At 37.6% G+C, this 19980-nt stretch overlaps 1 protein-coding gene and 1 long non-coding RNA gene across 2 annotated transcripts in view; one reads left to right on the forward strand and one right to left on the reverse strand.

The window, feature by feature from the left end:
- Positions 1-16943, reverse strand: part of LOC141378179 (uncharacterized) — a 21364-nt gene extending 4421 nt beyond the window's left edge. Inside the window, exons 1-2 of the long non-coding RNA XR_012392035.1 lie at positions 14593-16943; positions 13253-13369 (exon numbers count right to left, since the gene is read on the reverse strand). This is a non-coding gene — a long non-coding RNA (uncharacterized lncRNA). The remainder of the gene's footprint in view (positions 1-13252; positions 13370-14592) is intronic.
- The window catches only part of gnb3a (guanine nucleotide binding protein (G protein), beta polypeptide 3a), a 26855-nt gene continuing 18774 nt past the window's right edge, over positions 11900-19980 (forward strand). The window contains exons 1-4 of the mRNA NM_001002437.1: positions 11900-12057; positions 14557-14692; positions 17689-17834; positions 18879-18942. Of these exons, the coding sequence (NP_001002437.1) occupies positions 14636-14692; positions 17689-17834; positions 18879-18942 (267 nt within the window). The 5' untranslated portion in view covers positions 11900-12057; positions 14557-14635. The remainder of the gene's footprint in view (positions 12058-14556; positions 14693-17688; positions 17835-18878; positions 18943-19980) is intronic.

Genomic DNA, 19980 nt, shown 5'->3' on the forward strand with positions numbered 1-19980 from the left:
AGAGTCAGAATTTGGTGTCAACAACATAAAAAAAAGAATGGATCCATCCTGCCTTAATGGTTTAGGCTGCTGCTGGTGGTGTAATAGTGTGGGGGATATTTTCTTGGCACACTTTGGGCTCATTAGTACCAACTGAGCATCCTATCAACGCCACAGCCTACCTGAGTATTGTTGCTGACAATGTCTATTCTTTTATGACCACAGTATACCCATCTTCTTATGGCAACTCCCAGCAGGATAACAAGTCATGTCATAAAGAACTAATCATCTTAGGGTGCTTTCACACCTGTGAATCGATTCAGTTGTTCCGAAACAGAGATTACAATTGTTACATTGTTGCACTTTGCTCTTGGAGCGGTTCGCTTTTACACTGCAAAGTTTCTAATCGGACCAAAAGAACTAAAACAAGTCACGTGCGAGTAAACTCTCCTCACATTGGTCAGAGTGTCAGGGTTTATTTTGCAGCGTCTCGCTAAGCTGTCAGGAGAGGTGGTGGTTCGGTGGTGATTGACAGGGTGCGCGTGCGAGACGTGTCTGAGGAGAGACGCGGTGGGGAGGGGTGAGAAGGGTGCGCGACCATGCCTATTTGAGGACCGGGAGGGAGACGCGAGATTGCCGGGAGATCATCACTCGTTTGCGGTCATCCAGAGACTCACGTAACTTCCCGCCCTACTCATAATTCTCTCTTCATATGGCCGTAAGCCTATTACATATCCATAAAACACTGTGATATAACCGCGCTCGGATCGGATCGCTTTCTCACTGCAATCAAACCGCTCCAGGGTTCGTTTCAATCAAGCCGAGACCACCTCATTCAAGCGATCTTGGAGCGATTACTTTGGCACGGAACAGAGTGCGATTGCCCTGTTCACATATGCCAAACGAACCGCGCTAACTGGGCAAACGAGATACGTTCCGAAACAAAAGTGTAGGTGTGAAAGCACCCTCAGACTGGTTTCTTGAACATGACAATGAAATCATTGCACTCAAATGGCCTCCACAGTCACCAGAACTCGATCCAATACAGCACTTTTGGGATGTTGCTGTGGAACAGGACACTCGCATTATGGATGTGCAGCCGCTATCATGTCAATATGGATCAAAATCTCTAAGGAATGTTTCCAGTACCTTCTTGAATCTATGCCATGAAGGACTAAAGCAAAAATTCCAACCCAGTACTAGTAAGGTGTACCTAATAAAGTGGCCAGTTAGTGTATATTACATGGGATTTTGCATAATACTTCATCCACACCACTTGGGGTCAGTATAAATCCAAGACCACCTTCATATAAATCAAATCAACAAACCAAAAAACCCAAACAAACAGCAAAGCACCTTTAATGTAACACCATGTTATTATTGTATCTCAAAATCAAACCCAATCGAAACAAAGACGAGCGGTTTAAGTGTTTAATACATCTCGACAGCGGCACATTAAAGCAAGTGAGTGGAGAGCGGGAGGAGGGGAAATGTGGACAAACTGCAGCACATTAGCACTGATGGAACGAGGGAGGGCAGGAGAGAGAGAGAGAGCGAGCGAGATTACACATAATCCCTCATAAATGAGTGCATTTGTTTATGAAGCTTACAAATCTCCCATTTAGAGTATGGAATAATAATCCAGGCATGAAATCATGTAATCATTCATACCCAACTCCCCGTTTCAACATGTCGCCCCTTCCATTAATCCCAAACCCTAATATCACTGACCCTTTAATGCACCAACAATCAGACTCTTGCCTTACTTATTTACTTAACTCCATTGATCCTCCATGCTTGTGTTAATCTTCATTGCTCTGTGAAATAGCGGGTAAAATGGCTAATGGTTGGCAAGGTGTTAATATCATCCAGTGCATCTGGGCTCGGAAAACAGTTAAGTGTTTAAGAGGGAAACAGATGTATAGACATATCTATAGTCTCTGATACCTCTTAGGTAAATGACTAAGACCCCTCTGACCTGTTTCCATTGACGTTTGACTATCACTGAGATATGCTTTCCTGAATAATCTCTTTCTCCCTCATGATAACATATAACATTACACAACCCGCTGCTGGATTTGCGTTGATGTTTGTAGTGATAATGGAGCAGTCAATGTTCCGTTCTCTGACATTTTTTTTAAAGCGAGACATTTGTTTAACCCTAAACAGCAGCAGGTTTTCCAGTGTGTCCTTTTTTAGTCCTCTTGGATCCTTTCTGCAGGAAACTTCAGACACACTTAATTGCTCTTATTTTTCTTAAACTACTCCGCTGATTTAAATATATTGTACATCGTTGTATTTTTTGTCTGGAATAAGATATGCTCAAGTTAAATTTGTATATTTATATACGTTCTAGTTTCACAATTATTCACTATTGTGCGTTTGTGACTGAAAATGTTAATAACAGTAACAGTTTGTATGAATTGAAAGTTGCACTATATGGACCTAGCCATATCACCCTGCAGCTCAAGTCCGGTTACTCGCTGAAGCTAAGCAGGGCTGAGCCTGGTCAGTACCTGGATGGGAGACCACATAGGAAAAACGTTGCTTTTGGAAGTGATGTTAGAGAGGCCAGCAGGGGGCGCTCAACCTGTGGTCTGTGTGAGTCCTAATGCACCATTAAAAGTGAAGGGGACACTATACTGTTAGTGGGTGCTGTCTTTCGGATGAGACATAAAAACCGAGGTCCTGACTCTCTGTGATCATCCCATGGCACTTTTCGTAAAGAGTAGGAGTGTAACCCCGGTGTACTGGCCAAAGTCCCTCAATCAGCCCTTACGATCATGGCCTCCCAATCATCCCTATCCACTGATTTGGCTCTCTCACTGTCTCTTCACTCCACCAATAGCTAGTTTGTGGTGAGCTCACTGGCGCTGTTGTTCTGTGGCTGCCTCCTGAGTCAGGACCTCGGTTTTAACGTCTCATCCGAAAGACGGCACCCACTGACAGTATAGTGTCCCCTTCACTTTTAATGGGGCATTAGGACTCACACAGACCACAGGTTGAGCGCCCCCTGCTGGTCTCTCTAACACCCCTTCCAACAGCAACGTTTTTCCTATGTGGTCTCCCATCCAGGTACTGACCAGGCTCAGCCCCGCTTAGCTTCAGTGAGTAACTGGTCTTGGGCTGCAGGGTGATATGGCTACTAGGTCCATATAGTGCAACTTTCAATTCATACAAACTGTTACTGTTATTAACATTTCCAGTCACTAACGCACAATAGTGAATAATTGTGAAACTAGAACATATATAGCTAGTGCGTGTTGAGCTCACTGGCGCTGTTGTTCTGTGGCTGCCGTCGCATCATCAAAGTGAATGCTGCACACTGGTGGTGGTGTGGAGAGAACCCCCAAATCTATCCCCAAAATTGTGAAGCGCTTTGGGTATATGGCCATAAACAATAAATGCGCTATATAAATACACATTACATTACACTATGGAAGGTAAATGTGAACAAAAATAAAATGCAGGATTTTTTATCTGGAAATCAATCAGGGACAATAGAAATGTTTGAAATTATTTGACACCCAACAGCCAACAGATGGCTGTATTTGAGATTATATTTGCTAGGGGTGTGAACCTACACTGATCTCATGGCTCAGTTCAATTACGGTTATCGTGTTATCAGTTTGATTCACTTGGATACAACAATGTATTGGCGATGCACTGCATCCTTGATTTTACTTCATGTGTATAGTTTTGTCATTAAATACAAGCAGTCAGATATATGTTCAAAGAAAACACATCTTAAATGTATCAAACATCAAATAAGTGGTAACGCCATGTGCAGCATTTTGATCTGTTCTCACTGAGAAAGAGAGAGAGAGATGTGGAGCTTTTTAAAGGGCACCCGTTTACGCAAAAATAACATTTATGAGGGGTATAATGAAGAAACTGCAGGAACTCTTTAGCTGCATCTGAAATCGCATACTTCCATACTATATAGTATGCTAAAGCTGCGGTCACACTGGACTTGTCTCCCCACAGACTTCCATTCATACACACGCGAATGCGTCAGACCGGAAACGCAGGGTCAAGCGTTAAGTTCCGCATGTTGCTGTGGTGTTCAACATAAGTTAAGTTCAAGCTTGGTGAACTCTGACCTGCGAAATCGCATCACAAGACTGCGTGAGACTAATCGAGGATCAAAACATGACCTCTCGGGACAGAAATTTAAAATATAGAGCAATTGCTTACTTTTTAAATGTCTAATCATCTTGTTTAACATAGCCCCTATTTACAGAGCCGTACGACAGAATTTCACAAACTCAAACTCTAGTGTGACCACAGCTTTACAACAGTATGCGAGCAAAGTAGTATGTCCGAATTAACCCGGATGACCTACTACTTCCGGATGGACGGCAAGCTATCCCATGATGCACTACGAGAGTGAAGCGACGCAACTGACGCAGGTAGGTTATGTGATGATGACAAATTGGTGGATGTAGCACGTTCGAGTTTCATTCATACTGCTCACATTCATACTGTATAGAACATACTTTTCTAATCGCTGAGTAGTATAGCAAATGCATGTAAATTCAAATGCACTACTAAGTCGTAGGCGATTTCAGATGCAGTGCAAGATTAACATTCTTCCTTTGTACGTGTCATCAGAGGGGGAAAGACCCACCAATTAGTGACGATCTCTCCCTCATTAGCATGAATATTCCTGAATAAAAAGCAGCTGCCCACTATTGGTTTTCACCTTATGCAGTAATGTCAGCGACTAAGGCTGCATTTACACTGCAAATCTTGATGGTCATTTGCGATTTTGTGACTACATCTGATTTTTTTGCTGACCTGCTTACATCATCTTTTAAAAGTGACTTATATCTCATTGCCTGTATATACACAGCATACGGCAAAGACGCAATGACCAGAAAAAAAAGAGCGGGCGCTGACTGACAGCTGGTAATTAAAGAGCGCCCTTTTCTCCGTTCCTGTATGTAATCTGTTTGCAGGGTTTCGTTTTTTTTTTTAAATTATTCTTTTTGACAAGCTGTTTTACTATAGTTTATGACAGAAAAGTTCTCATTTGGCTATCTTCTTTTAATCTAGGCCTTTTTTAACCAGTAGGCATCTTAATGTCATGTCCATGGCGTGATTTAGGCATGTGATGTGCGCAATAGTTTGTGCTTATATATTGTGCTTTCTCTCGCTCTCTCTTGTTAGCATGCTTAAATCATGTGCTACATGACAATATAAAAGCGTATTTAGCCCTCGTGTATGAGATTTAAGGTTTGCAACTCTGAAGTCTCTTCTAAAATGAAAGCATCAAATGTCATTCGCTGGTTTTTAGTGATGCGCGACACGCATTGGCAGGTGAAAATTCAATCTACCTGCTTACACTGTAGACACAAGGGCATGCATCCGATTCATATCAGATAAATTTCCACATATGAACAAGGCCTGAATCTGATTTAAGTAAATCGGATTCCATGTGATTTATTCCTGCTCACACGTATATGGGCTTTATCCGATCTGTGCCACATGGAGCAAAAAAATCGGAATTGAGTCACTTGAACCATGCAGTGTAAATGCAGCCTAAGAGGCAATAAAAATGTGTAGCTTCAGAATGAACAAATGAACACAGTGGTTTCCTTCTTCTGAGACATTTCTTTTCACATTATCAGTTTCTCACACAGATAACGTCAGTCCTGTTTTGAATTTGCTGCTATGCTGATGCAAAGCCATTGACAGCTCCGCCCTCTTTTTAAAAGAGCACGAACTCATTTGAATTAAAGCTGCAGTCAACACAACGACACAATTATGATCAGAGCCTGAAAGGGGCAGTTTCAAAGAGGTATAAAACCTTATTTGTAGGGTATTTTGAGCTGAAACTTTACATAAGCGCTGTAGGGATGTCAGATACTTATTTTACATCTTGTAAAAAGGGTCATAATAGGTCTCCTTTAAAGTGTTCCTGTAGCGGTGACATTTTGGATCTTGAGTGCTTAGATGTGTTTAAAAAGCATTTTAAAATTAATTTCACACTTGTCTCATCTCCCTCCACGATAGTATACTAGCATGCGCATCTTGCCTCCATCGCCATGGCTTCTGCAACAATGGACTTCAGAAAACAGTCAGTACGTCATAACTGGACAAGGCCTGTTACTAACCTGATACTGAACTCAAATATGCTAGAATTCATTAAGACAAACTTGTTTTTACTGTGGATTACCTGAGGCTATTAATGTGCCCCAACAAAGTAAATGGGGTGCCTTTAAATGTAACGCTGTTAAGTTCACACTGTAAAAAAATCCAACTTACAAATTGTTAACTCAGAATAAAATCATAAGTTAGGTGGACATATTTTTGTGATCAGAGTTGAATTTACTCATATAAATCATTTAACTGCATGCTTGGAACTGTTTGTTCAATGAAAGTAGAAAAAATCAGTTGAGGAGCCTTTAAATTTAGATTTCTTCATTTGAGCGTTTAGTAAAAAATATAAATTTGAGTTAACAACTAGAGTTGCAAATTTTTTTTGAGTTTATTAAGCTTCAGTGGTTGAAGTTGGGCCAAATTATTCCATAAAATATGCTTGAAACAGCCTTTTCAGTCAACTGCAGGTTGCTTTAAACTTCAAGTTAACTCAACTTTTTATTTTTTACAGTGCACAAAATAAAGTACTTTCCACCGTATTGTTCACCTAAAATAATATTTTGAAACTACGAAAACATGATTTTGAGAAAACAGTCATGAGCACATTTAGTATGATTATGTACAATTGTAAGTGTTTGTACGCATAAAATGAAGGATGTAAGTGGCCTTAACCACTTGGTACTTAAAAAAAAAAAAAAAAAAATATATATATATATATATATATATATATATATATATATATATATATATATATATATATATATATATATATAAATACCATGTATTTCATTTCATGGGCATTCCTAAATGGAATTGCACCGAGATCAATCTGTGGTGGAGTTGCAGAGCCTGCTGTGGCTTAACAGTCCAATATGGCAGCAGCAGGATCTGTTGCATTTGGTACATGTGAAGCCTGTGGCTGCTTCTGTAGGCCCTGTCTCTCTGCCTTCTATTTTGTATCTTTTCTTCCAATTGGTCGTCTCACTTTCCCTCACTCAGCTTTATGCTGGTCCTTGCAGCATACCGCCAACTGGCACGATTTGAAGTTGCAGCTTCCAAGTCTGCAGGGTTCCAGCTTCCAGCTTTCAGGTCACGCTTACAGACGTCTTTATGCCGGAGCGCTGGTCTACCTGTTGGTCTGGTGCCAGAGGCAAGCTCACCATACATTATGTCTTTGAGAATTTGGCCATGCTGCATATGGCAGACATGTCCTAACTTTCAAAGGTGTCTTTGGGAAAGAAGTGCATGCATGCTGGGGTTTTTGCCTTGGCTAGTAGTCTGTGTTTGAGACATGGTCCTGCCTGTAGATGCCCAGGATCCTTCTCAGGCAGCAAAGATGTAATGAATTGAGTCTGCGTTCTTGCCAGGTGTACATTGTGCATGTCTCACAGCCATAAAAAAGAGTGCTGGGGACACTGGCCTGGTAAACTTTTTATTTTGGTGTTCATAGTGAGCAGCCTTTTGTTCCAAACTCTCTTGGTCAATCGAGCCATGCCGATTGAGGCCTTGATAATTCTGGTGTTCAACTCACTCTCCAAAAGAGAGGTTGCTGGAGATAGTAGAGCCATAATAAGGCTTGTGCGCAGATCATGGAGTAGTCGCTTGTTTTTTAATTCAATTCAATTCAATTCAGCTTTATTTGTATAGCGCTTTTACAATGTAGATTGTGTCAAAGCAGCTTCACATAAATGGTCATAGTAACTGGAACAGTGTGGTTCAGGTTTTAGTGTTTAAGTTCAGTTCAGATCAGTTTAGCTCAGTTTAGTGTGATTTAATCATTACTGAGAGTTCAAACACTGAAGAGCAAATTCATCGATGCGTAGTTCTACCAATCCTGAACCATGCGAGGCAGTGGCGACAGCGGAGAGGGAAAAAAAACTTCACCTGATGGGAGTGAAGAAAAAAAACCTTGAGGGAACCAGACTCAGTCGGGCACGACCATTTTAATTTCTCCGCTGGCCAAAAGTCTTGTGCAGAGCTTCATTCGCCGTGTTTTGAGCTCTTGTCACACTATATTTGGAATATTTCTGTAAGTAAAGTACTGTTAATCTACTTCATAATCGATTGTGGCTTCTTTGTAAGTTAGTTAACGTCAAGTGTTCTGAGCTCGCTGTAAAATTTAAGTGAAAAATTTAATACTTCATGGATTTTTTCATTAGCTGAAAATGGCGTCTAAAAAAACCTTGAAAGTGTCAGCTGTTAAGGAGGATGCAAATGCACAAGGAAATGTGAATTTGATTCTTGCCGCGATCAGTTCTTAGGGAGATAATCTGAAAAAGTTGATTAAGGACAAAATGACTGCTTTAACTGTTCGCCTTGATGCCTTAGATGCCACACTGGTTCATATGCAAGTGGAGCAGGCCGGCATCAAACAAAATATGGTGGAGATAGAAGGGGCTTTGAATGAAACGGATTTAGGACTCTGAGAGGTTGAAAAAGTGTGTGAAGAATTGCACGCAGAAAAAAATCTCTCTGGGCCAAACTGAATGACCGGGAAGGTCGTCACTATCGACTGAATCTCAAATTCATCGGAATAAGCAAAGGTGAAGAGAGGAGACGCCCCTCTGTGTTTATTTCAGACCTGATTACGGAGCTCTTTAGTAGAGACAACTTTCCAAAACCTGTGAAAATTGATCGAGCACTCCGGGCTTTACTACCCAAGCCATCTGAGGGACAAAGACCCTGCATAATCTTCGCACGGATACACAATGATCAGGATAAAGATAAATAAATACAATGTAGCAAATATTGAAGTGAAATAAACAATGCTTTACAGTTTTCTGCGGAGAGTCTAACAGTATTCAGTTATATAAATCCATCATATAAATTGTTCAATGAAATTAATCTTTATTAAACCAATAGTTTCTGGTCATCTATAATCCCAACTCAACATTACATATCTTGCGATGTGACTATCACATAGCGATATTGATGCGCAAACACTAAATTGTTCAGCCCTAGTTTATAATGTATTAAAAAACACTTCTGGTGCTCTTGAGGTGGGATGAGAGTAGGGTTTGGGGCAGGTTTTGGGTGTAAATGAATAGATTTAAGTGTGGGTTAAGGTGTAGGGAATGGTCAAGAGTGTAATTATACATTTAATAACAGAATTCAATTACATTCAGGTATTTAATCAATCATAAGTACAATGTAAACAATAACTACATTGTAACAAAATATTAATTACAATGTAAGAACATATTAGTTAAGGCCACTTAATATAAAGTGGGACCAATATTTTTAGTGAATGTGAATCATTTTAATAATGTTATCTATAATGTTATCTTATCACTGATCTGACTTAATTTTGATTGTTTATTATGGGGAATTTCTTTAATGTTTTATGTACTAATGTTATTTTCTGACTCCTCTGTAAACAAACAGTTTTCACTCATTTTCATTAAGACACTATGAAGCGTGATTATTAATCTGTTTTTAATTTTCATGGATACCATAGGCTGATCCCAGAGTGTGACTGATTTCAAGTTTTACAAGACATTTGCCCACAATTTAAGCCTTTAATGTAGGCAAAACCCAACCCCCTCACACACACCGTCCTGTATGGATACACATACAGCAAAGGCCTTTTTACATGACACTGAACCTAATGCCGCACATAACGTTTCCTCAATGTTCATCCATGCAAAAGTAAACCACTCCCTTTTGTCCTAATAGAATATAATCCCTTTCACCCATGGGTCGCATCGTCCCCCCCACCCTCGTTGCTAAATCGGGTGATGATTTTATCCAGCATGCTGTGAGGTTTTGTCTGCTTCGGCGCGGTGGGGGTGGACGAGTTATATTTATGATAATGATAGTTTGTCAGATCTAAATCAGGACACTAAAATTGATTTAAGCAAAGCCTTAAACGTTCACGGGCCTTTAAGCTCTTTTGCCGCACAAAAATTTCTTTCATTTCTGCTCCTAAATCAGCATGTTTTATGGTTTCTTATGCAAATCTTTACATTCAGCATATTGTGAGTTGTGTATATGAAACTCCAGCCTTCCGCTCACCTCAGAATATAAATATCACTCATTTTGAAATGGTTTCAAAGTGGTACGCAACACCAGCTCTCTGTGATCTGAAACTCCATACATAGACATGCCTTCCCAATCCACTATTTACAGTTTTCACTTTTCCTCCATTAATGTTGTGGAAATTGTGCCTCCTCATTCATGACTAATAAGCTACTGTAGACATTACTTTCCTTAGGTGGCTTTTTAAAACTAAAGTTTGGAGACTTGTTAAGTACATATTTATCTTTTTTTTTCATCAAGTCTGAGAAATATTAAACATTTGAACCTTTTGTCATTTTTCAAATAGTAATAGTCTATTGAAAATAAAGTTATCCTTACTTTTACAAACAAAACAAAACTAAACTGATTATTTGACTCAAAACACATACGCATTAATGATAAAACAACACTCGACAGCCACTTCATTAGCTACACCTTACCAGGTTGGACCCCCTTTTACCTTCAGAACTGCCTTAATCCTTTATGGCATAGATTCAACAAGGTACTGGAAATATTACTCTGAGATTTTGGTCCATAATGGCATGATAGCATCACACAGTTGCTGCAGATTTGTCGGCGGCACATCCATGATGTGAATCTCCTGTTTCACAACATCCCAAAGGTGCTCTATTGGATTGAGATCTGGTGACTGTGGAGGCCATTTGAGTACAGTGAACTCATTGTCATGTTCAAGAAACCAGTCTGAGATGATTTGCGCTTTATGACATGGGGCATGCAGCTAAGGTAGGCTGTGGCATTGACACAATGCTCAATTGGTACTAATGGGCCCAATATGTGCCAAGAAAATATCCCTCACACCATTACACCACCGTCAGCCTGAACTGTTGATCCAAGGCAGGATGGATCCATGCTTTCATGTGATTGTTATTAAATCCAGACCCTACCATGTGCCTGTGCAAATTGTAGCCTCAGTTTTTTGTTCTCAGGTGACAGAAGTGACACCCGTGTGGTCTTCTGCTGCTGTAGCCCATTTTTTATTTAGAGATGCTCTTCTGCATACCTTGGTTGTAACGAGTGGTTATTTGGGTTACTGTTGCCTTTCTATCAGCTCAAACCAGTCTGGCCATTCTCCTGACCTCTTACCATTTGCGCCAACAGAACTGCCACTTACTGGATATTTTCTCTTTTTCGTATCATTCTCTGTAAACCCTAGAGATGGTTGTGCGTTAAAATCCCAGTAGATCAGCAGTTTCTGAAATACTCAGAAAAGCCCGTCTGGCATCTACAACCATGCCACATTCAAAATACCTTAAATCACCTTTCTTACCCATTCTGATGCTCACTTTGATCTGCAGCAGGTTGTCTTGACCATGTCTACATGTCTAAATGCATTGGGTTACTGCCATATGATTGGCTGATTAGAAATTTGCGTTAACGAGTAGTTGGACAGGTGTACCTAAAAAAGTGGCCGGTAAGTGCATAAAATATTTATAATCTAATATAAATATATAATTTTATAATTTAACTATTCACCTAAAGGCATTCTTCTGCATTTGAATCACTGATTATTTGCTAAACTGCTGAAGCTGACAGACATGCATTCTTTGTGGAAGGAAAAAGGGGAATCGTTTTGTTGTCCCTCACCTGGCCCGTCACACACACCTGCTTTCTGTCATGTGACCTCATGACCTGATTCTCTCCACTATTTAGTCCTGTTGTCTTTTTTTTCTCTGTTCTCTCCTCCACTAACAGATTTCCCTCCCTCTCGCTCTCTCCATCCCAGGCTTTATCCTTTCAGCCCTGATCTCACTTCATCCCCTCCAATCCTCATCTGCCCATCACAAAAGCATCACAGAGAGAGAGGGACGGGGATCAGGAGGTGCGTACGGCAGAAAATCTGAATGAACATTGTCCTGAGAAAACAGCAAGTGTGGATACAGAGTCGCAAAGGGATAAGAAATACAAACAGAGTGGAGGAACACCCAAAAGTAACAAGTGAGTAAGGTTTTTTTTATTGGCTTTTAAATTTTGGGTTTGTTTATGGCTTTAGTTTTTGCATATGAATATGGCAAAGTTAAAATACTAATAACGATATTGAGATTACTTAAGCATAACACAAATATCAATCAGTTTTATGGTTTAAATCCATTAAAAACATGCTTCCCGAACATTAAAACATGTCCTGTTAAGAGAAACTAGTAGGACTATCGATTATGTTTGTACCATGATTTACAGAAGACATTCTTTAAAATGTCATTCATCATGAATTGTTTGTTTAGTAAAATTCTTGTCTGGCCTATTTATTATACTAATCATGCAAATATATTAACAACACTATTTAAAACAGTTTAAACTGTAAATAACAGTTTAAAACAGTATTTTTTAAACCACTAGATTTAATCTCTTTCACTGTAAACAGGAAGTTTCTAATCAGTTAAGATAAAATAACACATAGTATTTATTTATACATTTATGGTCAGAATACGTGTTTCATTTTTGAATTAATACAAGCTATTTCCATATATCTTTTGCACTGAATGATAAATGGAACATCAACTCACCCACACTTTTCCTTTGTATTTTTTTTACAATAGTTAGTCAAAACTCTAAAGTAGAAACGCAAGTGTAACGTTTTTAATTTGACGCACCAATATTCGTAATAATTTTAAACAACCTAGTTTAAAGTAAGCATAGTATATTTAAAACAATAAAACATCTCCTAGATTTTATGTTCATTTCATTCAGGCCATAAACAATTAGTTATAGGACTTTTTAAGCATAAAAAACTGTAGAAACTAATGTTATTTTGGCAGACCTTTCATTAAGCAATGCGATCTGAGGAGGTTCATATTCAAATGATGGCCAGGCCACACTTTCACACTCATTCCTAGATCCCTCTCTCTCTCTTTCTCTCCATCTCTCCCCCCTCCCCATCTCTGCTGCAGCTCTTATCCAGATGCAAAGAGCAGTCAATAATCGGATGAGAGCAGATTTGATTCAAAAGGCCTCCCTTAAAATCTCAGCAGTGTGGATTTAAACTCACTCAGTCTCTCTCTCTCTCTCTCTCTCTCTCATTAGTCTCTTTCTGGTTATGGCGTTTGGTGCTCGAGCTCTTGATGGTCAATAACATCACCTTGCCGTTTAATTCACACTGATGACAAATATAAAAAATTCCTGGTATGGTGCTCACCTCCAGCTCCAGAAAAGGGAGATTTGGCTGTTCATTGAAGATCTTGCTCTCATCACTTCATCGCTCCACCTCTCTCTCTCTCTCTCTCATCCACACCCTTTATTTTCTTGCTTTCACCTGGCAAACAAATTTTAGGCAAAAGTCATTTGGTCATGAGCCATCAGGAGAGACGCAAAGATTCAAAACTAAAGGAAATAGCTTGTATTAATCGACTTTTGTAAGGTAAGACGAGATATTCAAAATGTACAGCTATATAACTTCTGATAGTAATTCTAACATTTCTTGTTAGAATAGGATGTTAGGATATTAATTGTACAAGCAAACTGGGAAAACTCATAATTTACATACATTTATCATTTTATTTCATAATATACTTGATTTATAATGATAATTTAACAAGTTTTAGATCAATTTAGTGAAAAAGTCTAATAATAATGTGTAGTATATGGATGTCAGTGATTTGTTTTGGAAAGAATATGTAATAAATCTTTCTGAATGCTGAATAAATATCAGAAATTAAAGCTTAAATAGGAAATATTTGTAGTTTATAGAGGACATATTTGTAATTGTTTTAGAAAAAGTACAAAGAATATGTAGAAAAAATAAATAACTTAAAATCAAAACAATATAAATGTTTAAATCATTAAACACTGAAAAAACACTTTTAAACTACCATAACTACTACATTTTAAAAATTATAAATAAAAGAAATAGCTTAAATTGTAACTAAAATTACCATTAAAACGAAATAATCAATTATAAATAAATAATAAATAATTAATAAAAAATATTAATATTAAATAAAAAATAAATAATTACTAAATAACTAAATAATCACTAAATAATAATTTTTTTAATTATTAATAAAAACTCAACAATGACTAAAACATTTGAGCAATACTAATGTAAATATGCTTATTTTTGTTTCCAAATCACAGTAATTATTATTGTTATCAGGTTCAAATGTTCCCCCCCTATAAGCATTTGGATTTACCCATAACAAATGTGTTGTAGATCAATATAATGCATTAATGCACTAAACTATGTAAGAGCAGGTGTATGAACATGGGACTCATTACGCCCTTGAATGTTTGTGGTGGTGGCGAACATGAAATTTTGCATGCATCCCTATTTGTGAGGATTTGCAAACCAGATTGAGGAGAGTTTGAATTGCAAATAGCAGTTTGTAAGGGCAACTGAAGATGTATTAGAGTGAAATAAACAGCAATGAGCTCTTCCCACAAGCAGTAAAATAAATTGCACTGTCATGATTGCCTAACAATGAAATATATATTCACTTTTAGGAGAGTTTTTCCCAGCATTCTCTCTGCTTTACTGACCTCACTTCCTGTCTCTGGGTGACTGTGCCTGAAAACCGTTGCCATGGGTGAAATGGAGCAACTGCGAAAGGAGGCGGAGAAGCTGAAGGATGACATCACTGTAAGTGAGAGTTTCATGAACTTTTGTAACTTTAAAAATATTCATTCTTTAAGGGTTAGTTCACACCAAAATGCTATTTCTTTTATTAATTATTCACCCTCATTTCATTCCAATCTCCTTCATTCATCATCAGAACACAAATTGAGATATTTTAAGTTGCTTTTCCATAATTTAGGTGAATGGTTCTGTTCGCGTAACTGTTTCATTTTCCACTGTAATGCTGAAAACAAAACTCTTGGGAATGCAATACAAATGCGTCAGCCATTGCCTTGATAACGTTTGTTTAATGTAAACAGCAATATGGACGATGATCACATATTTGCAATTTTGGGACTCATTTTTCCTGATAATTACTTTGCTGAATAACAAAAATTAAATATATAAAGAATGCACTTCTTGTACACATAGGCGCTACCATTCCAGCAGAGTTCAGCACTGTTGTGAACCGTACCTAGAATTCTGTGCTGAGATCGGTTTGTATTTGTGCCACTCTGCTGATCCAGGTTCAAGTGGAAACACAACTGGAACCATATTTGACTGTTTTTAAAATGGTTTGGTATGAAAACTGGAAAAGTGGCTTGAGATAAAATCTGAAAGCTCTCTCATTCTCCATAGACAAAAACGGTCCAGAAATGGTTAAAATTTGGAAAAAGGAACCAAATACATTGTCGAAGAGACTTCATTGGTTCAGCACAAGAACACATGTGTGCTGTCTATAGAGGACAAGAGAGCTCGGATCTAAAATATCTTAATTTATGTCTTGAAGATGAATGCAGGTCTCAAGAGTTTAGAAAGCCAGGGAAGTAATTAATGTCAGAATTTACATTTTTGGTTGAACTAATCCTTTAAAAGTCAAAATAAGGTCCAAAAGCCTGTGCCATAAACAGCTAAATTAATTGTCAGCTCATTTACAATGGAGTACTTACAAAAACAGTTACCACTTACCACACAAACAATATCTCACAACAATGATATAACTACTTATTCCTAAAATTATCTTCATAAAAACAGTAAACCACAGCCAGACAAGCACTGTGGCACATATGCATTGCATAGCAACAATGCAAACAGACTGATGACATGAACACCCTCGTAGAAAACAAAGTTTACAATTCTATAAGTTGTGCACCCCTTTAATGTAGCGACTCAACATATTCAATTTAAACAAACAAAAATCTGAAATCCTAAACCGAGTACATACAAAGACCCTTTAAGGCAAGTCACTTCAATCGGCAGCCATCTTTGAAACGCTTATGGGCAGTATGTTCGGGCATTCTGTCTAAATGGGGAAACATCAAATTCTCCAAAACTGCTTGTCAAGCTTACTACTGAATTTCATATTAGAAATCACCAATAAAATTAAACAACAGCTGTCTCTTTAGTTTCATTTCTTAATGTCCAAATCACACAAAATCTGCATTAACTCATGTCTGGTCCAAGCCCCTCCCCTAGAAAATGGTCTGGCTATAGTGATTTATGATTGGTTCCTGTACTAGAAGGCGAGCTTTATTTGCCATATAGCAATCGATGATTGGCTCCTGTACTAGTAGGCGGGGCTTTATTCACCATGTTGACCGTTACACTTTTCCCCATTCAAAAAGATACAAGTGACATGCCTTGTGTATTCTACAGTCTTTAGTACATACTACGCTTGAAGTTGAACTTTACATCTGTTATAAAAGTACAATCTATTGAATGCACACTTCAAAATCTTGCAGAAGGTTAAAGTAGTAGAACATCTGGGCACTTCTTACTAACCGCTTCTCAAATACTCGAGACATTGGGAATTCAAACAAACTACTAGGCTCACATTATATATTATACTAGGAAATTTGTGATGTCAGATGTTCCAGAAAAGAGTCTAAGACAAAAAAAAGGTGATGTGGTTTCAACAAGGTCATTTGGACTGAATATGTCATTTTATCTCCAGCGCCTGTGCAGTAATGATCATGAGCGGAGAGCATCATAGCGAAGTCCTGCCCACACTCTTGCAGACTAAAATTTTGATTTGCAAACACATATTTTGATTCAGTTCAGTTCTTGATTGGATTTTTTATTGGATTCAGTTAGTATGAATGTAAAGGAATGGTTCACACAAAAGTTAAAATTGACTTACTATTAACATTTTGGAAAAATTTAGATGCAGCTCTAAATAATTGCCAAACAAAAAGCAAACCTTAAAAAAGAAGGCTTGACCATACATCCTGTGATAAGAACCAAAAATGATAGAAAAACATCTTTCAGTTTACCTTAAATGTGTTTACATCGAGAAAGGTTGTGTTTTATGACACCTACTGCAGCCAACCATGATCAAAATATTTTGGCACGAGTTTACCCTTATAGAAATAAAACTAAACAGTACACTGCAATGAACATACCGTACACTCCCAAAAATATTTTATTGCTTGTTCAAACTATTTATATAAACTGAGCTAAAACAACACAATTCTTAAGATTTCATTGGGACAACTTAATTGTTTTATGTTTAATCCACTTAATTCCTTTACTTAATTCCTTCATGTTATCCCAACACAAATCGATTGTGTGGAACCCAGCATTTTTTACAGTATACAGAAACCTTACTTAGTATTGCCTTTGCATTTGGAAACTACTTGCCACTGCATACACACACACAGAAGACTTTTTTTTGACAGGAACATAATGCCATCAGAGATCACGTATATATTTATATATTCAACTTTTTGTTTTTTGTTTTAGTAAAGTACATTTTACAATCGGCACAAATACCCTAAGTTAAATGCACCGACGTTCCGGCTCTGTGTTGTTCATGCCGACCCGAGTTTGATTCCCTGTATGAGGTCCTTTGCCAACTCTTCTCATTTAGTATCCAATCGCTTTATTGTTAAAATAGTCACTGACCAATTAGCATCAAGAACCAGGGTTACCCTTATTGTAGTAATTAACTTTACAAAATCTCAGAATTGAATTTCTTGATACAGATCAGCTGTTATGTGTATATTGTCTGATTTCTATAGGCAGCTCGTAAAACCGTGCAGGACCTTACACTGCAGGATCATGTGGCCGGGACGGCTGTGGTGGGACGTGTCCAGCTAAAGACCAGAAAGACATTGAGAGGACATCTGGCCAAAATCTATGCCATGCATTGGGGGACAGACTCAAAGTAAAGTCCAGAAACCTGATATCTGTACTATATGCAAATATTGAACATAATGTACTAGAGACTACAAGCACATAGGTTACATAAACAGCACTTACACATATGCTTTTTTTTCTTTCTTTATTTTTTTACAAGATTTGTATTTAGGCAAATATAAGTGAAATGCACGATTCTATAAGTAGATATTTTCAATGAGATTCTAATGAATTAAATTAATTTTACTTTTCATGTTCATCACCACATTGAAAATCATTGGTTGCCCTAAATTTTTAAGATGAATGAGATTAACCTTATGAGTCATTTGAACATATATTGTATTAAACTGACTTTAAAAAAAGCGTGCGTATCTTATAAAATTTAGTTAAACATGATTAACTTAGTTTAATAAGTTACAATTAACTAAAAACATATGTTGTCATGACTAATTGATCATATATTTTTTACACTGCAGCAAGGAAAGTATATGAATTATGATTAAGTGGAATATAATAGATTACAACAATATATTTCATATTTACATCAATATTTTTAGCTAGTTGTGCAGAAATATTTCATTTTTATTTACTAACATAATCAGATTAATATAAACTATACAGATAATTACAAATAAAACCCCACTAAACCGCTAACTAAAATAAAAAAAAATTATTAAAATAAACTAATTAAAATTGTAAATTAAAATAAAATGGCAATTTAAATAAAGAGATTTTTAAAAAAAAAATCTATAATAGTGTCTTGATGCTCAAATAAACACTGGTTTGGAGGCTGGGGCTTTTTCTGTTTATCATTCATTTTCAATGCATGGTCACAAATATGAATAAAAACTAGTCATATTAAGTCATATACTAACATATTTAGCCATAACTAGTCATACAATCAATGTTAGATGAGAGAAATTTAAAGTTAAAAATGCTGAAGGGAAAGTTTGGAAATGTTACATTAGCAATTAAGCTATTCAAAACTGAAATAAACTTAAAATGATCTGTATTCTCTAATCCAACAATATTTTTATTTTCTAACCTGATGTATGCTTTTTTTCTCTCCCAGACTGTGCGTCAGTGCTTCTCAGGACGGTAAACTGATTGTATGGGACAGCTACACCACCAATAAGGTACTCATACAATTTTTTTGAATGCATTAAAGCTACAAAGCCTCTGAGGCTGTCATCACAGATATAATAAATGACAAAGTCTGTTGCTTTAACCTGGAGCTGCTGTCATGACATTTAAATGCAAATCGTTCTGGTGCTGGCTATTAAGAAAATCAGTAGCTGGCACTGGCCACATTGTGTGCAACAGGGAGGAGACGCATTTAAATGACATGAAGCACGAAAGCAGAGCCGAGGCTGTTCCAGTTCTTTCTGAAGCAGGAAACGCTGGGTTATGACACTTCCCAATAGCCTGTGGTCATTTAATGTGTATTTATATTTTTTTACTAACTTTAAACCACAGTAGAAAACTGGATCACAGATGATAAAGATACGCTTAAAGAGTCATGAAACACCAAAACACATTTTTTGAGCTGTTGACAGTCATATATATGTCCCACTCTGCTAAAAACTCATTAGGACACATATATTTCACAAAAAAGTGAAAATTAATTTTTGAAGCTGCGTCATGGCCATGAGATCTTAGCGTGTATACCAGCGAGACTGGACGTCTGTACCTGGGAGTCCCGTATTACGTCTCTGAGTGTTCTGCATTGATTCATGAGTATGGCTTGGTTCAAACCAATCAGCGCGCCCCATTATGTATGCGTATGTATGTATACATTAATATCCATGCTAGCTTCGAAGACTGTACCTAAAACAATGTTCAGGCGGCAGAGAGATGACACACATCGTGTTGCCAAATGTAGAGGGAAAAGAATAAGAATTGTTTGGAGATATGGGTTGTCAGTGAGGGTTGTGTTTATAATGTGCTGCTGTGAAAGTTTTATTTTCATTTTCTCTCTATGAGAGCGCTGCTAGACTCACGGGTGGATCCGTGATCGCGACGCATGGCAGAAATACATTTGTTTGGAACATTTTTTTACTCAAGAGTAATTTATCTCAATTTATCTCATCTGGAAACGGTGAAATCCGGATTTGCTGCTCGTCTCCCTTAAAAAAGACGCAGCTCCTGTATGTGCTGATTGTCCTGTCTACAGA

Source organism: Danio rerio, chromosome 16 (assembly GCF_049306965.1).
Source record: "Danio rerio strain Tuebingen ecotype United States chromosome 16, GRCz12tu, whole genome shotgun sequence".
Lineage (NCBI taxonomy): Eukaryota > Metazoa > Chordata > Actinopteri > Cypriniformes > Danionidae > Danio > Danio rerio.